General features: G+C 42.5%; 2 protein-coding genes across 5 annotated transcripts in view; one reads left to right on the top strand and one right to left on the bottom strand.

Annotated features, from left to right (window-relative positions):
* Positions 1–432: 432 nt before the first annotated feature.
* Positions 433–23,192, bottom strand: part of LOC125403493 (interferon-induced protein with tetratricopeptide repeats 2-like) — a 31,438-nt gene continuing 8,678 nt past the window's right edge. The window contains exons 2-3 of the mRNA XM_087907955.1: positions 6,788–6,869; positions 433–3,630 (exon numbers count right to left, since the gene is read on the bottom strand). Of these exons, the coding sequence (XP_087764081.1) occupies positions 2,223–3,630; positions 6,788–6,869 (1,490 nt within the window). The 3' untranslated portion in view covers positions 433–2,222. The remainder of the gene's footprint in view (positions 3,631–6,787; positions 6,870–23,192) is intronic.
* LOC125403497 (antiviral innate immune response effector IFIT1-like) lies at positions 13,150–21,232 on the top strand. 4 transcript variants are annotated; one of them, XM_087907956.1, is made up of 3 exons: positions 13,169–13,308; positions 15,031–15,370; positions 18,887–21,232. In XM_087907956.1, the coding sequence occupies exon 3, from the start codon at positions 18,990–18,992 to the stop codon at positions 20,271–20,273; it is 1,284 nt and encodes a 427-aa protein (XP_087764082.1). In that variant the 5' UTR covers positions 13,169–13,308; positions 15,031–15,370; positions 18,887–18,989; the 3' UTR covers positions 20,274–21,232. The 4 variants fall into 4 exon arrangements, with proteins under 4 accessions (XP_087764085.1, XP_087764082.1, XP_087764084.1 ...); XM_087907958.1 differs by lacking the exon at positions 15,031–15,370 and adding an exon at positions 16,695–16,787 and having other exon boundaries at positions 13,174–13,308; XM_087907957.1 differs by lacking the exon at positions 15,031–15,370 and adding an exon at positions 16,724–16,787 and having other exon boundaries at positions 13,205–13,308.

The following is a 23,192-nucleotide window of genomic DNA, read 5'->3' as shown; positions in this document are numbered from 1 at the left end:
GGTCTAGGAATGTCATGTGACCTAACTCCTCTCTAGAAATGGAGGAAGAGTGCAGGCATTTCTGGGTTCCTTCCCACATTTGTTGGCACTCCAGATTGCCCTCTTAAGAAATATCAGCATCACAGGTTTTGATGTCTGATTCAAAAACTGTCACATCCTCGTTAGCCTTAGGAAGAGAAATGCCATTCCCTGAAGATGTGGTCCAGCTATGCCCTATAATCCATCCAGGGTCCCTCTGACTGGGTTCTTGCCTTGAATTTCTGTCTGGGCTTCCCTCAACATAGACTGTAACTTGTTAGCTATATAGACCCTCAAGATGTTTTAGTCTGTGTTGTGTCCCAGCAACAGGAAGGGAAACAAGGATAAAAGTCAAGATCAAGTGTGTGTAGATATCAGATATCAAAAATAAAAAGAACAGACACTTCAGGCAGCTAAATAATTAATGCCACTCTTTATTATGATACTTAAGTCTAAGACAGTGAGAAAACAGTAAATTTGTATTCAGCCAGAACACTGCTCAATCTTCTCTCTGTGTTATTCATTAACAAAGAAATTCAAATGCTGATTACTGATGGACTTAACTGCATACAAAGCCTTAAAAATATTTAAAAGAACAGGGAACATTGTTGCAACTGTTAGAATGTCCAGTTTTAACAACCTACTAATCTAATATATTTTAATTGCTGAGGAAAATGTTTATGTATACTGAAAGGCAAACCAATGCCAATAGAGAAACATTTTCTACCCCAGAGGTGGCTGTCAGTCTCATGTTGGGCCAATCGCCTCTCTGCTGCTGCACATCAACCTTAATGTTTAGGCCATTCCAGGTCTACCAAGGAAACACCAGTTATCAGTTTCGTGATGTTCCTGAATATTTTTCAGAGTTCAAAAATGTTTTTATATTCTTTGGTATGCAACACTTCTAATGGAAGAAAGAATCCTCCCTCCAGTACCCATTCCATTTCCTAGTCCTACCACCAGGCCTCAGTTACCAAGTTATTCTCCCATCCAGTGTCCTTCCTAGCATCTCTAATGCGGGCTCATTATAGCACTGTTGAATAAGGAAGTATTCACATGACAGGGACATCTTCCTAATAGTGACTATAAACTGTTTCTTCATGGCTTTATAACCACCAAGGATGAATCAACATTCTCTTCATCTCCAGGAGTTTCCATTCAAATTTGAAATAAATATTTATTTCAGTTGTCACTATGGTAGACAGAATCCCCTTTATTTTCATGCAGCTCCACACTCATAGGGAGAGCAGAGTCGGGAAGAAGTCTCCCCATGTGCCTCCGGCATGTCTGACAATGTAATCGTCTGACTCTATTGGTTTGCACAGATACGGCCCTTCTTACTTTCTCTGTTCTCAGTTTCCCAATTATGTTGCCATCTGAGTTAATGTTGCAATTGAACTCATGTCTATGGGACACTATAGGTTAAGGACTGACTGGTAAATAGGGGGAAGGATTTTATCTGTCAGCCTTTCTTGTTTCTTGTTTGTTTTTAGACCTGAAACTCACCATTCAGTTTCTATTTTCAGCTGAATTAATATTAAGCACTATTTTGTAAGCTTTGAAATTATACAGTAAAACAAAATCCCTACCTTCCGTGTTTTAGAAATGTGTGCTAATAGTGGCTATATAGGCATATACAATCCAAACTAACAAGACAATGTACATAATCATTAAATATTTACATGTATAATTCTCATCACCCTCCACCACCTATTCCAGGTCATGCTCAGACTGACGTCCAACTCATGGTAATCCTCCTGTCTCAGCTCCCAAGTGCTGGAATTATTGTCTTGAGCAACTGCCCCTGGCTCCTGAGTTTTCAGATGGGCACTGTTACCTATGTAGAACAAGGCTGAACAATTGCTAAAATAACTCAAGGATGGAAAACTCACCCAGGTGAGGAATTCGACTGCTTTGCATAAATACAGAAAAAACCCAAGGGAAGCATCCAAAGAGGGTGATTAAAGAATTGCTACCATGGGAACTATTTCCAAGAAATAGAAAGAGATCTACACTGTTTTCCAGGCTCCTGTAGCTATGCCTACAGCTGGTCCCTCCCTCAGAGTTCTTTCTGATCCAGAAATTCAGGTGCTAACATTTGATAGAAGGGTTCCTGTCCATGAAGTTGTTAAATACATTGAATGGCCACTGGTAAGGGTTTCAGTTTCCTGCCAGCAGTAGCACTGCGGGCACCGTGTCACCCCCTACTCGCCCCCATCCTCATGCAAAGATGCTGAAGGAGCAGCCTTCTCAGTATCCAGCACCCTCTCAGCTTCTTTAGCTGCTTTCTGGTCTTCTTCATTCAACTCCCGAAGAAACACCAAGATGTACAAGGCCTCAGAATCAAATTCATTTTCAGAAAGTCGCCTGAGGGCAATTCTTTGAAGTTTGTTTATCATCTTTCCTTTAGGCTTCGTCTCCCGCCTTATTTTCACACCCTCCATAAAATGGTGGATGGCCTTGTCTTCACACTTCATTTGAAACAACTGGAAATTGCCATACTGTAGGTGGAGCAACTGTTTAAGGCCTGGTGTGAGAACATTCTTGAATTCTTTCTGGAAGTAATAATCGGCTTCTTCATACTGGTTTGTCATGGCATAAAGACCAGCAAGGTAGCTGCAGGAATGTTCGAGAAATTCCTTGATCTCCTCTGCTTTCCTTAAGTGGTCAATCGCCAGTTGCATTAGTTCCTGAAATCTCGTTTGATTCCCATTCAATGCAGTCTCTCTTCTATGAACCATTCCAAGGACTTTTGATCTGTAGCAGCACCCAATATGGTAATGCGCATAGGCATTGTTAGGCAGGCATTGTAAAGCCTTTCTAAGCAGCTGTATAGCTCTGTCAGCATCATGTGTCTTGTAATAAAACTTGGCTGCACTGAGCAGCACATCTGTCGCACCTGGGGCTTTCCTTATGGCTTCATCAACTAGTTTCCCTGCTTGGTTTTCATCTACTGTCTCAAGCTTCAGTGCCAAAAGGACCTTAAGATAAGGGTTGTCGGGAGAAAGTCTGAGGGCTTCCTTCAGAGAGTCAATGGAGTACTGCCATGCTGGCCGGTAGTTCAGACGGTAGCTTGCAATGGCCCATCCGGAAGTGAATTCTGGGTTCTTCGGGTCCTTTTCCAGAGCCTTCTCAAAACACACCTTCCCTCTCTCATTTTGGTTCTGGGTGCACTTTAATCGGGCCCACCCTTCCTCACAGTCAAGCTCAGGACTCTCGATCCTGTAGGGACTGGACAACTTCTCACAGACCCCTCTCACCTTGTCAAGATAAGCCTGTGCTTTTGAGAGTTGCCCCATGTGATAGTAAACCCAAGCGTAGTTCCCCCAGGTGACCAGACTTCTGATTTCTACTTGGTCAGGACGCTGTTGCTGGATGAAACATTCAGCGTCCTCTAAACACTTCAGTGCTGCCTCGTTTTCACCTCTGTGGTGCTTGACATAGGCCAGGATGTTGCACATCGTAGCTTTACACTCACTGTTCTGAAACTCATCCTTGTTAAACACCCTGTCCTCAAACTCATCCAAGGACTCATCTCCTGCTATCAAGTTCCAGGTGAAATGGCATTTTAGCTGCTGGAGCCTGCTCTCCAAGAATTTCTCTATGGGTGTGCTGTGGGACAGAAAAGAAAAGAAACAGTCATTTGGGAGACACCACACGTTCACCTGTCAAAGAGTGGGATCAAAGCGAATATTCCTTTCCTTCTAAAGAGTGTTCATCTAAACCTAAACAAGAGACACGCTTCCCTTTCCTTTCTTTCAATATTTGTCATATGTCTGAATTACTGCATAAGGAAGTAAGGGTTTGCTCATTTTAGGCCGAAAAACTGACAGAAGGAAGTGAGTCAGTCCTAGATGGCATTTGGGTTTCCTAGAAAGACTGTTTCTGTTAGCTACTTCCTGCCTGTGTTGGAGGGTCTGTGGACCCCAGCACAGTCAGTGTTATTCCTGGAGCTTTTTACTTAGAGATAGTAACTGAATTTCTTCTTACAAAATCCCACCACAATTCTTCATAGACCGTGAAGGAACAGTACTCTATTTCATACGGAAGAACAGAAAACCCAGAATAGTTTCAACAATCGTGTACCATAATGGTTCGTCCAGAGGCATCACCATCCCTGACATCAAACTCTACTATAGAGCTATAGTACTAATAATAATATAAAAAAACCAACTTGCTATTGGCATAAAAACAGATATGTGGACCAATGGAATCGAACTGATGACCTTGACCTTAATCCTCACACCTATGAGCACCTGATTTCAGATAAAAAGTAAATGTAGTACAATGAAAAAAGGAAAGTGTCTTTGACAAGTGGTGCTGATCTAACTGGATGTCAACATGTATTAGATTGCCAGGAGATCCATATCTACTGCCATGCACAATACTCAAGTCTAAATGGATCAAAGACCTCAACATCTAATATGGGTTTAGGGAACCAAGCTCTATTCTTCTAGAAGAGCAATATTTGTTTGCAATTCCCAATCTGTCTCTCCATCCCCAGTCCAATTTTTAATATATCTTTAATGTGCTTTCTTTGTTTAGTCTAGCTTCTTGAAATTTATCACATTAGTAGTGTCTTTTATTTAAACATTTTTATTCTCGTCTGCTGTTGGATAACTCTGTTAACCATTAATTGTTAAAAGATAGTTACTATCTTTGTTTTAAATTCTTTTATTTTGCATCTTGTACTTTGCATTGGGTGTCCCTTTCCCTGTCCTCTTCTCTCTCTCTGTTTCGTTGCTCTCATTCCTCTCTCAAAGCCTCCATGTGCAGTGTTCCCACTTTCACTTTATGTCACATGTTCCCTGGTGCCCTCTCTCCCCACTCCTCACTCCTTTATATCACAAGTGCCCTTGTACCTCTCCCTCCCCCCTCTTTTATATCACATGTGCTCTGGTACCCTCCCTCTGATCGCTTCACTTTTAATGTCTATTTTCTGTTGTCTTCTAGTCCTGATTCCATTTCTAGTTCCCTGACATCTACAAACATTCATATAATTACACATACGTAAAGCTAAGAGTCACAGATTAGAACAAGCAGTGTTTGCCATTCTGAGTCTGGATTTTCTTACTTAATATTTTCTAGTTCTATCCATTTTCCTTCAGATTGCATAATTTCATTTTGTTCTGTAAAAACACATTATAATGAAAATATAACCGCTTCATTTCCCTTTTTCCCTGTTTTTCCTCCAGTTTCATGTGTCTCCTCCCTCAAACTACTTCCATGCTCTCCACTCTCAAATTAATAGCCTCTTTTTCTTTGAGCATTTTGCATATTTTTGGATATATATGCAAAAATCTCCAAATACAATCTGCTGAGTCCATCTTTTGATGTTTGTGTGTATGTGTTTAGGGGCTGAACACTAAGTAACCAGTTAGGTAGCTCATCCCTAGGAGAGGTTAGTCCTTTAATTTTTTTTAAATGGCAGAATAAAATTCCATTGCATGTACCACAATTCATTATTCATTTATCATTGTTGGACACCTAGGTTGATTTCATTTTCTTGTTTCATGAAGGAAAAAATATCTTTGTTTGCAATAAACACAGATGATCTGTAATAAGATTAAAGTTCCTTTAGGCATCTGCTCATTCGAACTACTTATATCTTATTTCCAATCATTCTTGAATTTCACACATTTTACCATCATTGGGATATTTCATCTAATAATTGTATTATATATGTTAGCAATGCCTCAAACCTTTATTTCAGAATGAAATGTAGTCTTCATATCCTTCCCCTGTTTCTTCTTCTTACATTGGTGATATTTCATTTTGATAGCTTACTAATACTTTCACATTCTTGATTACTATCCCTTTGAGTTTTATTCTCTCAGATTGATAGTTTATACCAAGGATAGGATGTGTGGCTGCAGGAAAGGCTTATAGGCATTTAACTCCTTTTCCCCCTCAGAGTACCATTGTGACTCTTAAAGTTTTTTTCAATTTTTAAGATTCCCTTCAGTCTTACCCAGAGACAGAAAAAGAAATAAGCAGGAAACAAAGTAACCCAGCACAGAAGCCTCTGGAACGTTGTGGATTCTCACTTACATTTTCCACTCTGTCTGTAAACAAGCTATGTATTGTAATACTACAGTTTCTGACTTGTACAGTTGATAGTTGGAAACCCACATAGAGCGACAAAGATCGTGTTTGACGGTACTGAACCTCGGTGCTACCAGACAGGGGACAGAGCTGAGAGGCAGTGAATGAGAGGAGCTCCTTCCTTCCTGTACTCTGTTTAGTTCGCAACCCTTCTGCATTCTGAGATTAATCCAGCAATTACAAGTAAAATTCAGAAGAGGGGGAAGCAGTGTTAGTAGTCAAAGTACATCTTTAACAATAAAGAAATTTTAAAAAGACTACTGTTATAAAATATTCATATTAGATGCTCTCAATTTAATTTTGCAATGAGAGGGGAGGGGAGCAGAGAGAGGGAGGGAAGGAGTTAGGGAGAGAGAGAGAGAGAGAGAGAGAGAGAGAGAGAGAGAGAGAGAGAGAGAGAGAAAGGGAGAGAGAGAAATCACAAGAACAATTCTCCCAGATCCATCTTTATAGGAAGTCCCTAAGAGATCAAACAACCCTCTCTTATATCAGGTTGATAAGGAAATCTGGAGGAAACCACAGTGAGTCTCATTGACAGACTGACAGCTGGAGAGACAGAGGTAAAAACAGGACTGGCCTCTCTTGGGACCTTGGCTGCTTAGGATTTGCATCTGTCATCAAGGCTGACTACATTCTCCTCACCAGCAGAGAAAGTAGGACATACCTCATGGTTGCTGTGCCTCTCAGCTGTGTTGAAGGACTCAGAGAGGCTGTTGGCAGCTGCAGACAATCTCGGCCTCCGACTCCTAAGGAAGCGCAACAGACCCATATTTATTACCAGCAGCTGATTTCCTTTCCTGTTTCTCTGCAGCTGACCCCACAGAAGAGAAATTGAAACCAGAAAGTAAAACTGATGTCACTTTTTGTTTACAAATGAGTTGAAAGAAAGCCAAGCCTTTGTGCTGTGAGTCAGAAAGTATTGATGTCTTCGATTTGCAACAGAGAGGGTATTCACCCTGGAGAAGGAAACCTTTACCACAGCATCCAGCCTCTTTATCGCCTCAATAGTCCATCCTCACTCTCCTCACCCCTATGACTCACAGGCCACTGTAGGGAGCAGTTTCTATTCCCAGCAGCAAGGATTTTTCTCTGCTTCATTCACTACCTCCTTTCCTTCAAGAATAAGGGCACACTCCATGACCTGGCAGGGATATGAAATGCAGATGTTGAATAAATGGACACACAGTTCCAAGTTGGATCTCTAATAGCCCTCTACCTGCATTTCTAGGCTGTGACTCCCTGAGGGAAGTGAGCCCCTGCTTCTGGAGGCTTTAGTTTTTCCTGTTCTGAACTGGAAACAACACTGCTACCAGATCATCATGGTGATGGGAGGATGAAGTGGGTGAATGAGTGAAATGTTCTAGAATCATGCCTGGTACCTAGTAAGTAGTGTAATTAGTAACCAAAATCATTAACTGGAAACCAGAAGGGGCAAACTTTGGATATTTGCTTTTTCCAGAGCCTGAAATGGTTTGGCATTCCATGACCTGTCAGGATCACTAACAATATGGAGGCAAATCATGTTTAGGGCACTCTATGCATCCCTGGCTTCCTGGGACCCGCCTTCTGGGGCAGCGTGTGCATACCCAGGTGTTCAGCAGCTCTCATCTGTGATGAAAGAGAAATGTGCTGGCCTTGTATTTTCCTTTTTTATGCTTGTGTTCGTTAATCTTGGCCGTCTGCTAGTCTTGGTAAAGCACAGGTCTGCCTCTGTCTGTGGAAGTGTTTCCAGAGACACTGGCAAATGAGAAATCAAACAAGATGGGGAAGGCCTAACCTGAATGTCCGTAGCACGGCAGAAGGGGGAAGCTGGCAAGAGCACTCATGATGAATAAACCCTACTTGACCACTTGAATGTTTGTAATGTTGCCCTCTCCCAAGAACACTCCACGAAGACTCACATGAAGACTCTTGTTTTTGAAACTTTGAACACTGACTTCCACCAGGATTGATCCAAGTGCCTTCTAGACCTCAGTCCTTGAATGAGGTGTCATCATTGGTCCCTTTTTTTCTCAGGCATTCAGCAACTTGGCCTGAGCAGTCATTGGCTTTCTGGGTTCTCTACAAAAGGATATTCTGGAAATATACGACCTCTGAATATGCGTGGCCCTCTAATACATCCCATTATTATAAACCCTTTGGGAAACTCTGGCCCATATACTACTCTTGAAAACAGAAGAATTACAGAATATACAGACCCATAGGTCAAAAGGTCATAACACAATTTCCCGATGTGTTTTCTGGATCACACCAAGACCCACTACTAAAAGTATATTCTCACTTGCTTCATTTCCGTCTGTCCTCGCTGACAAATCAAAATGTTTAAAGTGATTTTCCACATGAACTTCAGCAGTTAATGTAGCATCTCTGTTTCCTTCCTCAGACCGTACTTTAATTTGATTAAATGTTTTTCCCGAAGGTCCATGTCCCAAAGTCTTGGTTGACAGCTGATGGTACTAATGGTTCCAATGAAAGTAATTAGGTCATTGATGGCATGTCTCTGGAAGGGATTTGGGGGTCCTAACCTCTTCCTGTCTCATTATTCAGGTCCTGGTCACTATGGACAGGAGCTTCCTTTGCCCTGTTCTCTCCATTGTAATGTATTTGCTGCAGGCCCCAGTGACCAAGGACTGAAACCTCTAACACCGCGTGAGCCAGGATAAATCTTTTCTCTTTTTAAGTTAGTTGCTTCAGGTATTTTGTTATAATCACAGAAATTTAACTAACACAGAAATAAACTCAGCATTATTTCTTTTGCTGTGGTACAAATGTATCCCCTGAAGTTCCTGTGAGAAACTTGATCCCCAGGTACCAATGTAATGAATGGGGTGCCTGGTGGGTGGTAGGATGCTGAGTCATAGGAGCCAATGACCCAGCATGAATGGACCAATACTGTTACCATGGGTGCAGGTCTCCCTAGGAGAGCAGTTGCTTCTTCCTGGCTCTTTCATCCTCTTTGCTTTTCCACCTTCAGATTGCCCACCAGGAAAGCACTTGGCACTCCCTCATCTCCTACATCCTGCTTTCTTATCTGTGGGGAAGCAAATTTCTCTTCATTATGCATTACCCACTCCATGGCATTCTGATAGAAAAGATGAAAGGACTAAGGGTCTTCTTTTTCAGAGATTAAAAACAAGTGTGTTTTGGGAGAGAGAGACAGAGACAGAGACAGAGATCTGGAAGAATCTAGAGAAGGGAAAGGACTGCCCATGACCAGCACCATGGAAATGGGAGAACAGCAAATAATAGCGGAGACATCAAGAAATAACCCAGTAAAGGAAGCAATAAAGAGTAAGGGAATAAGAGAGCGAAAGCAGATGGCAAGAGTTAGAGGTTGGTAGGTAGATAGATAGACAGATAGACAGACAGACAGACAGACAGACACATGAGTACAGTAAGACGAGACGAGCAGAGAATAATGGCAATAGCCAGGTTCTAAGAAGGATGAGTAGCTGTCAGGAGGGAAGCCTGTCAGCTGGAAGGAGTTTAGAGTAGAAGAGGGGGTGAGAAAGGCAAGGATATTCGCATGAACTTTGAAATATATAACAGGTAATAACTGTGATGGTGATGGTGTTTAGAGACCAACATGAGCTTTGATACGCTGATGGTGCCATGGATAGCCATATGTCCCTTCTGCCAGGTGACGGAAATGACTGCTTTTTGGCAGATAGGTGAAGATGCAGTGTGATAGGTAATTAAAGGTCCCCAGACTATCTTACAAAAGATACAGCTTTAATAAAACAGAAGGAAAAACTTACACCAGAATCCCAACCATCTGAAATGCTGGATCCAGGCCGGGGGGGGGGGGAGGAGGAAATGCACCCTCCAGATTTATAGGTAAACTTTTGCCTTAGGGCAACACGCCCCACAGACAGAATGTGATTGGCTGAACTCCCCTATCATCTCCCCCTTTTTTCTAAAATAAGACAGGACAAAACCAAATACCATTATATATAACAGAAACAAATAATAAATAAAAAATTACAAACAACAAACAATATTAAGCAAGAAGCATATAATGTAACATGAGGTGTCGGCTTGTTGGGGTATCTGTTCCCGCCCAGTACCCCACAGCCAGCAAGTCCCAGAGAAAATCAATCACACAGAGATCTCTATAAGTTATAAAGCTGATTGGTCCATTAGGTCAGGCTTCTTATTAGCTCTTATAACTTATGTTACCCCATTATCCTTATCTACATTAGCCACATGGGCTCAGTACCTTTTTCAGTGTGACAGCTTACATGTTGCCTCTTTGGTGGTCTGCGCAGGAATGGCAGAGGAACCTCCCTGCTTCCCAGAATTCTCCTGTTCTCATTGCATCACCTCTACTTCCTGTCTGGTTTTCCCGCCTATACTGCCTGCCTGGCAAATCAGCGTTTTATTAAAATATGATTGACAGAATACAGACAATTCTCCCACGTCAATATAATAAAAGTTTTATTAAGCATTTTATTTCAAGGAGTCTAAATAATGTAGAGGGTAACTACAACTATCTAATCTTCAACTCCACCAAAGATCTGAGAAGGGAAGTAAATTTACTCAAGCAGCCTGGAAGTACAAGCGGGAAACTTTCGAAATGTGCAACAAATGGAAGAGACAACTGAATACCTGGGCAATCATCCAAAGTCTCGTTTGTAATGTTGAGTCAATCAACTTTGGCTGAGGCCTGTTGTAACTGACATGCCATTTTTTAAAGGCAAGAAACCTTTTAGGACTCTCTCACCCTGTCTTGGCAAGATAAGACAATCCTGCTTTTATCCAATTATGGATATTCTGTAATTTTGTCAGTGTTTGAGGTATGGGCCTTTTTTTGCCCAAAGGTCAGTTCTGCCAGGAAGAAAACATGCTCCAAGTGTAGTGCCTTTGGTGCTCAACGTTTTCTCAGGAGTAGAGCTGTGATGTCAGGAATGATTGTGTCTCATTACTATAGAATTATGAGTTAGATTAAAGGCCATTTTTATAGCTCTTTGAAGAGGTTGAAGATTATACTATCTATATTAAATATGATCTCTATGTACCTGAATAACCTGATTAGCCTAAATATAAATATAACAAACATATATGACCATTGATTTTTATCTATCTAACTTGAAGACTAGGAGAATGAACAGCTGTGCAATGAGTGAGGACAATGACCTATATCATTACAGAAATATCTTAATTAGAGGTAGGAATGTAAATATATGTATATATATTAATACAAATAGAGGTAGAAGCATACAGCAGTCACCATGACTCTCCTCTCTGAGACAGACACAGGTTAAGATCTTTCCCGATAAGCCACCACTTCATGGTGCTACACAGATTATTAGAAATGGGTTAGATCAATATGTAAGAGTTAGCCAATAAGAGGCTACAGATAATGGACCAGGCAGTGTTTAAATAAATACAATTTCCGTGTAATTATTTTGGGTAAAGTTAGCCGGGCAGGCGATGGGAAGCGGCCCACCATTCCTTTTACAGATAGGAACTAGTTTCACAAGGTCCTGAGGAATTCCACTTCTATCTGACTACCAGAAATCCTCCTACAGTCTCTTCACTCCCCTAATGATAGACAATTAAGTTGACCTCATTTCTTGGTTCTAGTGACCAGTGTTGCCTTTAGCATGGGAGGGCAGATGTTTCTTTTTACCGAAAAAAAAAAAGATATATTAGGACCAGCAGTAGTAGTGCATGCCTTTAATCCCAGTACTTGAGATTCAGAAGTAGGTAGATCTCTGAGTTAGAGGCCAGCCTCATCTACAAAGTGAGATTCAAAGCAACCAAGGCTACACAAAGAAACCTGTCTCAAAAAGAAGAAGAAGAAGAGGAGGAGGAGGAGGAGGAGGAAGAGGAGGAGGAGGAGGAGGAAGAGGAGGAGGAGGAGGAGGGGGAAAAGGAGGAGGAGGAATAGGGGGAAGAGGAGGGGCAACAGGAATGGGGGGGAAAATAGGGGGTAGAAGGACAGAAGGAAGGAAGGAGGGTGGGAGGGAAGGAAGAAGGGAGGAGGGAAGGAAGGAAGGAAGGAAGGAAGGAAGGAAGGAAGGAAGGAAGGAAGGAAGGAAGGAAGATTGAAGGACTCTGTGGTATTTGTTGCTATTTCAGAGGACTGGAATTCAGGTCTCTGCACCCAAATCGGGCAGCTCACAGTGTAACTCCAGATCCTGGACATCTGGCTCCCTTAATCTGGTCTCACACATATGTGAAATATGCACAGACACACATGTACACATAATAAAAATAATTTTAAGGAAAACACTGAGGTTTAAAAACAAAACAGCTAGTAGACAGACGTGGACAGGTGTGGGTACCACCTAATCAAGCTTGGCTTCTCAAGAGGCTTTTCCTAACATTTGGGATTTCAGAGATAAAGATTCTATCTTATCAACTCCTTGGGGATCCTCAGAGAAGAATCGTCTATATCCAGGCCAAAACTTATAACAATATATGCTACCTTCAAATAATACAATGATCCAACTCTTTGCCAAGCAAAATCCAGAAACAAGAGCGTGTGAGGCTATGTCGGCCGAGCTTGCACCCTTAGCTGATGGAAATGGGGTGTGGCCGCAGAGTGGAGGAGACTGGCCCTTCTCTGTGCTCACATCTGCCATGCGCCTCTGGCCTCACTCAGGCCACTTGGTGCCTGAGCGTCTGCTCGTGTCTATTGCAGACAGGCTGCTCACTCTGGAAATGTCATGGGAATAAACACCTCTGAATTAACAGCAAACTCTTTCTGCTCTCCATTAAACATATTGAGCGCTTAAGTAGCTATCAAAATCCAGAACTCTTGGAAAACGTTGAGGTTTTCATAGATACTGGATTCAACTTCAAAGAATCATTAAAAATAATAATAATAATGTAGGTGTTTGTAGGTGTTACCTACTGGTCATGGACAGTCAACTACAGTGAGTCTGTTCCAGAGCCTTCTCCCCATTGGTTCAGGGGAGAGAGCAAGAAGGCCAATCCCTGCTTGCTTTGAGCTTCCCTGTAGGAGGAAAGGCACAGGCTTTAGTTTCACTTTCCACATTCAGTTTCAGTTTCCTGCTCCTGGCTGGAGCCCTGGAGGACAGCCCACAGAGCTGATGCCCAGCCCAGTCCAGTGGGTGTGAAAGTTCACAACAGAGCAGACCATCAAGGAGGGAGCCTGAGGAGTCCTGTCCTGGTGAAAGTCCAGAGAACTGCAGCCACCTTCACAGCCACCATGGGGTAAGGATTCTCCTGCTCTGCAGTTCGAGTGAACCCAGGACACAGACATTTGCTTGTGACCAAGTTTGCCTGAGTCTGCTTATATTCCTTTGCTCTGTCCTCTGGCTATCTTTCTCCTCTGAAAAGGAAACAAGGACACTCATTGTCCTGAGGGTCCGGGATTTTGTTTAATGGGAGTGTTGTTGGCACCCAGGATGGGTGACAGGAAGCTTGCTTTGGTTTTTAAGGCTGTCTCACACATGTAGTTCAAAATACCTAGGGGAGAATTTAGGATGAATATATATCATAGAGACATATGATTACCTAGGAGGGCCAGGTGCTTTGTTACCCATCCCAGGTTGGTTTAACCAGCGCACAGGACACATTCTTTTTTTTTTTTTTTAATCTTCCAAGATTAAGAAACAAAAGTATGGAAATACAATTTCTTCTGACAAGAGCTATTTTAGTGCCCCCCCAACTGCAAGAAACTCAGTATACATGGTCATATATTATACATGAAACTATATGTACATATAGCATATAAATTCAATGTATATGCAATATATATTATTATATATCCAATAAATACTAGGCACTGAGTGGAGTCTTCTTTATGTGAATGGCTCTGATATTTTTATGTTTGAAATTGCCTTTTGGGTTTTAAAGTGCCAGTCAGTGGAGTTCTTTTTCATGGACTCTAGGACTTCACTGAACATCTCTTGACTTGAGCAATTACTCTTCTGTCTTTATACAGAGGATCACCAATAGTGCATGAGTATGCAGGAGACGGAGAGCAGCTGTTGTCTGATAGGACAGAATATGGAAATCCCAGTGGTAGAAAAGTGTGGATCCCAAGTAACTCGAGGGCAATAGGCTGGAGAGGACCAGTCAGGTGACAGTCATGGGTCAATATACCAATCTGTGCCTGGGACTACAGTTCCCATGACTCCAGCAGGTGGCTGGGCTGGTGTGCAAATGAGTGCCTGCAGTCAGAAAGGCTGGAGACCTCAAGCTGCGCAGGGGATGCTGAGCAACCACGTGGGCAGTGGGATCCTGATTGCTTTCTCTCCCCATTGCCCACACAAATGGCGGCTGCCTCTGTGCTGCTCAGCTTTCCTGAGTTTGTTTCTGAGCCTCCAGTCAAGGCAGCTCTCCCTGGACAGCTGGTGTCCAGTTTTCAGAGTGTTCTTAGCTGCCCAGCCAATGTCTTTATTTCCCATAATGTGAGGACACCATCTCTAATTCCTGCTGTGGGCTGCTGTAGGCAGGGAAAGCAAATTCAAGCAGGATTCAATCTGATGTCCCCGGGCCATGACTAATTTTCCTACAGAAATCTGTCCGTCATTCCTAAGTGCTCTGGAAAGAAGGGCTAACCATGCCTTACGTTATTTGGGAGGGAGACAGAGACAAACAGGCAGAGATAGAGACAGAGAGAACAGAAATTGCTATGCTTTTGTCTCTTTTTAGCCTGGCTCATCTAATGTTACAGGTTAAAATCTGAGTCCAGGCAGGCACGGCTGCCAGGCATTCCCAGGTACACTTTTCAGATATCCAAGTCATTGTGTCCAGCATCAATGAACTGGGCCAGGGTCACATGATTAGAAACAGAAATAGAGACATTTCATTAAAGAAGTTTGAAAATTAGAAAGGACTAGTGAGATGAGGGATAAACCCAAAGAGCACTGGGCCACGAAACTCATACCCTTTACATGGCATGAACAAAGAGGCCTGTCTCTTCTCCAGGTTGGTACATCATGGACATTTTGAGCATCCTCTCTTCGTTACTTGAAGCCCAGGAAAGGAAGTTCCGCCAGAGTTTCTCTGCAAACAGGCTTCATTGATGGTTATTGCTGCTGCTCTCTCTTTGGTGCCCAATCTCAAGCTACTCTCCATAAGATCTGAAATGTCATAAGAAAGGAAGGGGGAAGCATCACAATTTCTTCCCTAGGAGATTTAAAATAGCGCAGGGCAGATTGCTCAGTGTGTAAAGGTCTTGCCAAGCAAGCACGAGGATTGCAACCCCAGTGCTGTTACTGAGAGAAGAACAAGAAACCACCGTCTGTCCTTCCCAAAGAACCAGAAGGTGAAGCACAGTGTAACATGCTGTCCTCTGACCTTCATATGCATGCCTTGGCTGTAGCACGCCTTACACACACACGCACACACTCACACACACATACACACGCATCCACACGTGCATACACACACACACACACACACACACACACACACGTGCACCCAATGTAAATGTCACATGAAAAGGAGTACTAAGGAAAGAACAGAGTTTAAACAAGATCCTAAAACACCGTTAAATATTGATAAATATGACTTCTTTGTATATTTGATTTTGCTTTTCTTAATCTTCCAAATAATTTTTTATTTTTGAGATTATGATTTAATTGCATTTTTGAGATTATGATTTAATTATATTTTCCTTCCCTTCCCTTTTTGCTTTCTCCTCCTTGAAATCCCCACGTAATACTCTTCTTTTCTTGTTTAAAAATCCATGACCTCTGTTTTCATTAAATGTTACTGCAATCACACACACACACACACACACACACACACACACACACACACGCACATTCAGAGTTCATGGCACAGACAGGAAAGACTGCACGGTGATGGAGTAGGATTGTGGCCTCTGCAAGTCAGGAAGAAATACCTGCTAGGGGAGAGGCTATAGGGGCAGGCAATGTAATCTGAGATTTATAACTAGCTAAGACGAATCAAAGACAAAAACAAAACAACAAAAACAAAAACCCACCAAAGTTCTCTTCTTGTGTAAGCCACTGGGTCCATTGAATTCTCTCTTTTATGCTTTTGCTTGTTTGTTTGTTTTTGTTTTTCAATACAGAGTTTCTCTGTGTAGCCTTGGCTGTCCTAGAACTTGCTTTGTAGAACTTGATTTGTAGCCTTGAACTCACAGAGATCAGTCTGCCTCTGCCTCCTGAGTGTTGGGATTAAAGTTGCGCCATTGGATTATCTTATAGAGCTGAGGCAGAAGGACTCAACTATACATTCAGTGTGTTGTCTCTTAGGTCTTTTTGTAACCCTATCTCCCATGGTATAGATTCTTACAGGGGAACTCATGCTAGTACGTGTGTTGATTATTTTAGGTTACAGTGAGGCCAATCCTGTTTTCAAATCTGGTTTTATTATTGGAAGGATCTTTAAAAATATATCATAGAATGTGGGGAGGGGGTAAAGACTTCATGTCAAAAAAAATGTGATTTTCCTATGATAGGGATTGCATCTAATCTAATCTGTGATTATTTGAGTAGTTGGTCTTACTGAGAAGCTGAAAGCAGTGTGCCTTCTTAGGGCACATAGTCCCATTTTGCACAGATTTAGAAATGGACTGAAAAGGGGGCTCCAGGATAATTTATTGCAATTTATCTCTTCAGCCAGACTGAAGGTAAACTTGACTTTCCAGGGCAGATCATTGGCCTGATCTATGACCTCCCCAACTACAATAGCTCTCAATGGAGGGTACACAGGTAGGTCTCCACCTTTGGTAGATCTTCTAACATGGGCTAGGAGGGAACAGCTTTCCTTCATGGGCCTTTAATGAGTCATATGAATGCTGCCCCACCTCATTAGTATGGGTTTTCATTCCATCGCTTCCCATTTTAATGTCTTTTAAATAATTTCACAGTTTACGGTTCATTCTGTATGTCGACCTTTTATGATACCTTGGGCAAAATCGACCCTTCTCCAACTGTCTCCCACATTCTCTGCTGCAGTGACTGATGTCCACAAATTCAACTGCCCTTCTTGGGTCATTTTTCCACTTACATTACATTCTTGAAATGGCTAATTACAGAGATAGTGACAATGTTTACAATTACTAAGGCTAAAAGTGTGTGGGGCTTGAGGCTATAGGTGTGCCCAGAAAGGGTAGCAGGAAGTGGAGGCAGGGGTGATGGAAGATCATGAGGCTGCTGAGAGACTTCAGTTCCAAAGGTTTGATGATTAAGGAGACAAATGACAGCTTCCATATATGGATGAAGCAACCTCTGTTTTCTAACCTGTTCTTTTACTACCGTTGCATAAGGTATACATATTGAAAGAACCCGGAGAAAGAGAAGTCAGGGTTTGCACTGACTCGGAATCTTTCCATGGTTCTATAGTTTCTACAGGTAAAAGAGGCAAACATAATTTTGGCCAAACATCACATCAATTCAGTCATCGTCCTTGTCCTATTCCATGCAGTAGACGGTCCTCAAGTCAATAATGTTCAGGGAACTTCTGCATTTAAACTAGTGTCGTGCAGAGGAAATAGGATTTGAGCTAGAGAGGTTTGTAGACTAAGGTGACTTTAATCCAGGACCCACTGAGTCAACGCTCACAGTCACACAAAACTTCCATTGATCAGTGGTGCTATGTTCGGCTCTTACAGTCTGCAGAACTGATGCTAATGCACCACAGAAGGGGACTTCAGAAAGAGTCACTGTGGGATTATAAGTGGAACCTTCACTGAGAGAAGAAGACAAGGTTTCTATAGGTCAGTGGTTTTCAACCTGTGGGTCACGCTCCATCTGGGGCATACTCCAGGTGGAGCATGACCCAGATTTACATTATGATTCATAACAGGAGCAAAATTATAGTTATAAGATGGCAACAAAATTATTTTATGGTTGGGGGTCACTACAAGATGAGGAACTGTAAAAAATGGTTGCAGCATTAGGAAGGTTAGAAAACACTATGGTTTAGCTTAAGAGGAACCTGGAAGAGGAGGCCATCAATGGTGCCTAGTGTAATCTCCATTGTAATCTCCATAGCATTTATAGATGGAGGCATGGGGTACCGGGGAGCTAACCTGATCCATGAAGTATCTAGATGACTGTTTGATGACTGTCTGTTTCCATTGGCTCACCCTTTGGGACAGGATGGTAGTTTGCTCTGTTATGGGCAATACAAGGTAGCACACCTGTATTCTACTATTTTTGGCATTGTAGATGTCACATGAAAAGATGACCTAATGTAATAAAAACTCAGAAGTCAGAAATTGAGATAGAGACCTGAAAGACACCAAGAAAACTGAGTAATTGACTGCCCCTCTCTCCACCTTTTCCAGACTCTCAAGCCCTGAAAATTCCCCCCCAAACCTCCAAAGGTTGGTGGTGTTTTTTCCGGTCCTCTCGAGCCACACTGCCATGATTTTTCCTCAATACTGAGTGTTGAACCCATGGACAGATCCTATTTAGGTCAGTTCAGGTGGCAGGCACTTGTGCACATTGTCCTCAAAGACATAAGTATAGGGGAAATAGTTTTGTGGAGTTCTAAACCTTAGGACAGGAGTCTGACATGTATGCTTGTGTGTCTATACTTGTGTGACCATGTCCAGTTTCGACTGAAAGGAGTAACTTGCAGGCTAAGTCTGTAAGTACAAGTACATAGACATGCATGGACAAGGAGTCTCTGGCAGTTCTCATAAATGGACCTGAGAGATTGATGTGAAAAATATTGAGAAATTCTAAAGAAACAAAATGTCACACTTCCAGAAGAGAAGCAAGAATGTTGTAAAATGTGTTTTCCATGGCGTCAGTTTCTGGCTGTGTCTCGCATAACCAATCATCCTGCTTCTTTCTTGCAGAGAGAATGCTGGTGCTGATCAGGTCAAGAAGAATCTGCTTCAACTGAAATGTCACTTCACATGGAATTTGCTGTTTGAAGACAGTGACATACCTGATTTGAAAATGAGAATCTCGGAGCAGGTCGAGTTCCTAGACATCATGAGCACAGTGGGGATGCACAACCTCCTGGCCTACGTGAAACACCTGACAGGTCAGCATGAAGAAGCCCTGCAGAGCCTGAAAGAAGCAGAAGCCTTGGCCCAGAGAGAGCAGTTGGGCAAGAGAAGCCTGGTGACCTGGGGCAACTGTGCCTGGGTGCATTACCACATGGGCAGCTTGGCAGAAGCCCAGACCTACCTGGACAAGGTGGAGAATACTTGCAAGGAATTTGCAAGTCCCTTCCGCTACAGGATGGAATGTGCCGAGATGCACTGTGAGGAAGGCTGGGCCTTGCTAAAGTGTGGAGGACAGAATTATAGACGAGCCATGGCCTGCTTTGCAAAAGCTTTGGAAGCTGAGCCTGATAACCCTGAATACAACACTGGCTATGCCATCACCGCCTATCGTGAAGACTGTGATGACAATAATATTTCTCTGGAACCGCTGAGGAAGGCTGTCAGGTTAAATCCAACATATCCATATACTAAAGTTTATCTTGCCCTGAAACTTCAGGATGTAGGAGAAGCAGAAGAAGCAGAAAGGCACATTGAAGAAGCCCTCAGCAGCAAATCCTGTCAAACCTATGTCTTTCGTTATGCAGCCAAGTATTACCGAAGGAAGCACTGCATAAACAAAGCTCTCCAACTCCTACACAAGGCCTTGCAGACATCACCTGACTCTGGCTACCTGCATTACCAAATAGGGCTCTGTTATAGGGAACAAATGATCCAACTGAAGACATCCAGAAACAAACAGTCCAGAAGGCAGAGCAATATGAATGAAATGGCCCAACGGGCCATTTCTGAATTTCAAAAGACTGTGGAACTGAAGCCCACGTTTGAGATGGCTTATGTTTGCATGGCTGAAGTTCAGGCAGAAATTTGCCAATATGAAGAAGCTGAGGCAAATTTCCAGATGGCGCTGAACATGAAGAACCTTCCGGGTCACTTAGAGCAAGACATTCATTTCCGCTATGGCCGTTACCAGCTATTTCATCAAAATTCAGAAGACAAGGCGATCACCCACTACTTAAAAGGTCTAAAAATAGAAGAAACGTCCTATGCCCGGAGGAAACTACTCCAAGCTTTGGAGAAAGTGGCTGACAGAAGGGTTAAAAATAAAGTTCAACTTGTGGAGAGCACCAGCTTCCTTGGGTTAGTCCACAAGCTGAAAGGGAACATACCCAAGGCCCTGATGTACTACGAGAAGGCTCTGAGGCTCACTGGGGAGTTGAACCCTGAGTTCTGAATGCAGCTCACCTCTGCAAAGATAATGTACTCGTCACTGAGATTCCATCCCTCCTGCTTTCCCCAGAACTGCATACTTGCTGGAATCCAAGTACCTAAATGCATTGACTCCTGCCACTTCTTTCCCATTTTCTCATTGTCCTGTCTAGAAGGAACTTCTGTCCCCACTACACCTGCTCACTTAATGGCCAGGACTGACTCCTGCTGTTCTCGACCCTTCGAGCCCTGTCACAAACCTTTTTCCTTGTGTCTGTGCTGTGACAAAGAAAGTCTTCATTGTCTGCTTGCCAGTGTCCTAGACAAAGAAGTCTTCTCAATTAGGATTCATTTTAGGTCATCAGAAACACTTACATTAGTACAACCTCAGAGCAAAAGAGATGAGCAAGAAAGAGGGTTTGAAAGCGGGAGAGGTCTCCCAGTTCTGGGCATTTGGAAGAACCAAGAAGACTTTTAGCTAATTAGTGAAATACAAGGAAAGTCCTTTTTAGGTGGTATAGCCTGAAAATTATATAAATACCTTCATTCAATAGTTGTTTGCTAAAAATATCAAGTTAAAGCAACTGCAATAACAAATTTGTTATGTTTTGTTGATGACATTTTAAAAGATGCAATTGTCTATTTGCATAGTATCTTGGATATCTTTTATTCTCAGCTTGATACTTGTTGGAGTCATCTGGAAAGAACTGTCTCCATCAGAATGACTTATGGGCATCTTGTATGATTTTTTTTCTTGCTTCTCACCTGCTGTTGGATGACCTGTTCCACAGTGGGTGGGTTCATCCCTAGGCCTGTGCCCTGGTCTCTATAAGATGTCTAGCTGTGCATTTACTAGTAGGTAAACCAGCAAGCAGAATTCTTCCATGATTTCTATTCAATTTCCTGCCTTGACTTCCTCCCCTGGGTTTCTTCAGTAATGGATTCTGATCTTTAAGTTTAAGTCAAATAAACATTTTTCCCCAAGTTGTTTTTGGATACGGTGTTCATCACAGCAGTAGAACACATAAGGTCATGCAACAGCAACAGCAATGAATGGAACAGTAGCAGCCATGGAGAAAAAGAAGGTGTATGCATATAAACACTGTCCGGTGGTTGAGTGTGTGTGTGTGTGTGTGTGTGTGTGTGTGTGTGTGTGTGTGTGTAAATGAGAGCTAATTGTTTACTTCTCTATGCCATGAATTGCAAGGGTGATTAATGCCACCATCATCCCTAAGGGTTGGCATTTATGAATGCCAGAGTCTGATGCTAGGGACAGGCTTGTCTGGATCCTTCACACAACACCTGAGACACGCACAGCTGAAAACAGTCTTCAGATTGGCACATGATAAGACAAGAACATGTTTATTAAGTACAAGCATGGGAAATAACTAGTGTTCTCCCAGAAGGCTCATGTCACGGTTGACTACTAAGTCTACAAATGAAGTGGGAGAGATACCATGGTTGAAGGAAGGGAGAGAGAGTGGGTCCTGAAAAATTTACTAACCAGCCAGTCTGAGAAGATAGCACACCTCTCTTTCTAGGACCATTTTTTCTCTTGCTCCAAGGGAAACTATTGCATGATTTCTCAAAGAAAGATACTCAGGTTAAAGAGGGAGGCCCCTTGTGTTTCTGTTTCAAACAGGATTATTTTGAAGGGTTAGTATCTTATCTCCTTCACATAGATCCGCAGAACTGAGGTCTTCAGCAGGATCCGAAGAAGACATTAGTAATAAAGGTGTCTGCTCATAGTGAAGCGGCTGATGGCTGATGCTTTGTATAGTTTATAAACTGGTTTTCCAGCAATCTCCCTTCCATTTGAGGATATTTTTCGTAATGTGTAACTAGCAGGAGCTTAGGATGGGTGAGCTTGTGTGTTCCTGGCTAACATTAGTGTATAGTTAATTTACAGAGCACAGATTTCAGGAGATAGTGAATCCTTAAGGAATGAAGACTTAGTCTTACAAGGAGGAATTTCTGAGAATGGGGTCTCCATGGTAGGAAGGTTTATAGGATTGAATCATATATAATCTTAATACAAACAAACAAAAAAAGCCAGGATTTTAGCTTGATAGTGGTGGAGCATGAAGGTGCATCTCTGTGAGTTCAAGGCCAGCCTGAACTACAGAGTGAGGATAGTCAGGGCTACACACAGAGAAACCCTGTCTTGAAAAAGACAAAACAATTTTTAAAAAAAAAAAAAGGGTCTTGCTATGTAACTTGGGTTAGCCTTGAACCTGCATTCCTGCCTTAGCTTCCAGAGTCCTGGGTTAAGGAAAGGAAGGGATGTAAAGACATACATGTCTTGCTTCATACACAGTCCACATTTTTGTTTTGATATTTACTCTGTGTGTGTGTGTGTGTGTGTGTGTGTGTGTGTGTGTGTGCACGCGTGCGTGCATTCCATGACATGCATATGGAGGTCAGAAGACAATTTTCAATTGGCCGTTATCTTCCACACTGACAGGCTCTCTCATTTCTGCTGCTGGGAAGTGTAGCCCAGGATAAATTCCCTACAAGTTTCAGGCCACATCTGTTTTCCCTTACTCCCATCTTGCTGTAGGATCACTGAGGCTGCAGATCTGTGGCACTATACCTAGTTCTTGGGCTTTCACAGCTGTGGTTTTTTTTAAAAAAAGAAAGATTTATTTATTTATTAAGTATACAGTGGTCTGCCTGCATATGTCCCTGCAGGGCAGAAGAGGGCACCGGATCTCATTACAGATGGTTGTGAGCCACCATGTGGTTGCTGGGAATTGAACTCAGGACCTTTCTAAGTGCAGCCAGTGTCCTTCACCTCTGAGCCATCTCTCCAGCCCCCACAGCTATGTTTTTAGCCCCCACCATTGTGCCACCCACACTGGGGAGCACCTCCTTGCTCGTACTTATTATTTCAGCTGTTTGGGGGTTCATTTGCTCTTCTTTCTCCCCTCAGGGTCTAGTGTAT

The sequence above is a fragment of the Myodes glareolus genome, chromosome 7 (genome assembly GCF_982192425.1).
Source record: "Myodes glareolus chromosome 7, mMyoGla1.1, whole genome shotgun sequence".
NCBI lineage: Eukaryota > Metazoa > Chordata > Mammalia > Rodentia > Cricetidae > Myodes > Myodes glareolus.
Note: the sequence above shows the minus strand (reverse complement) of the source record. Positions and strands in the feature narration are given on the sequence as shown.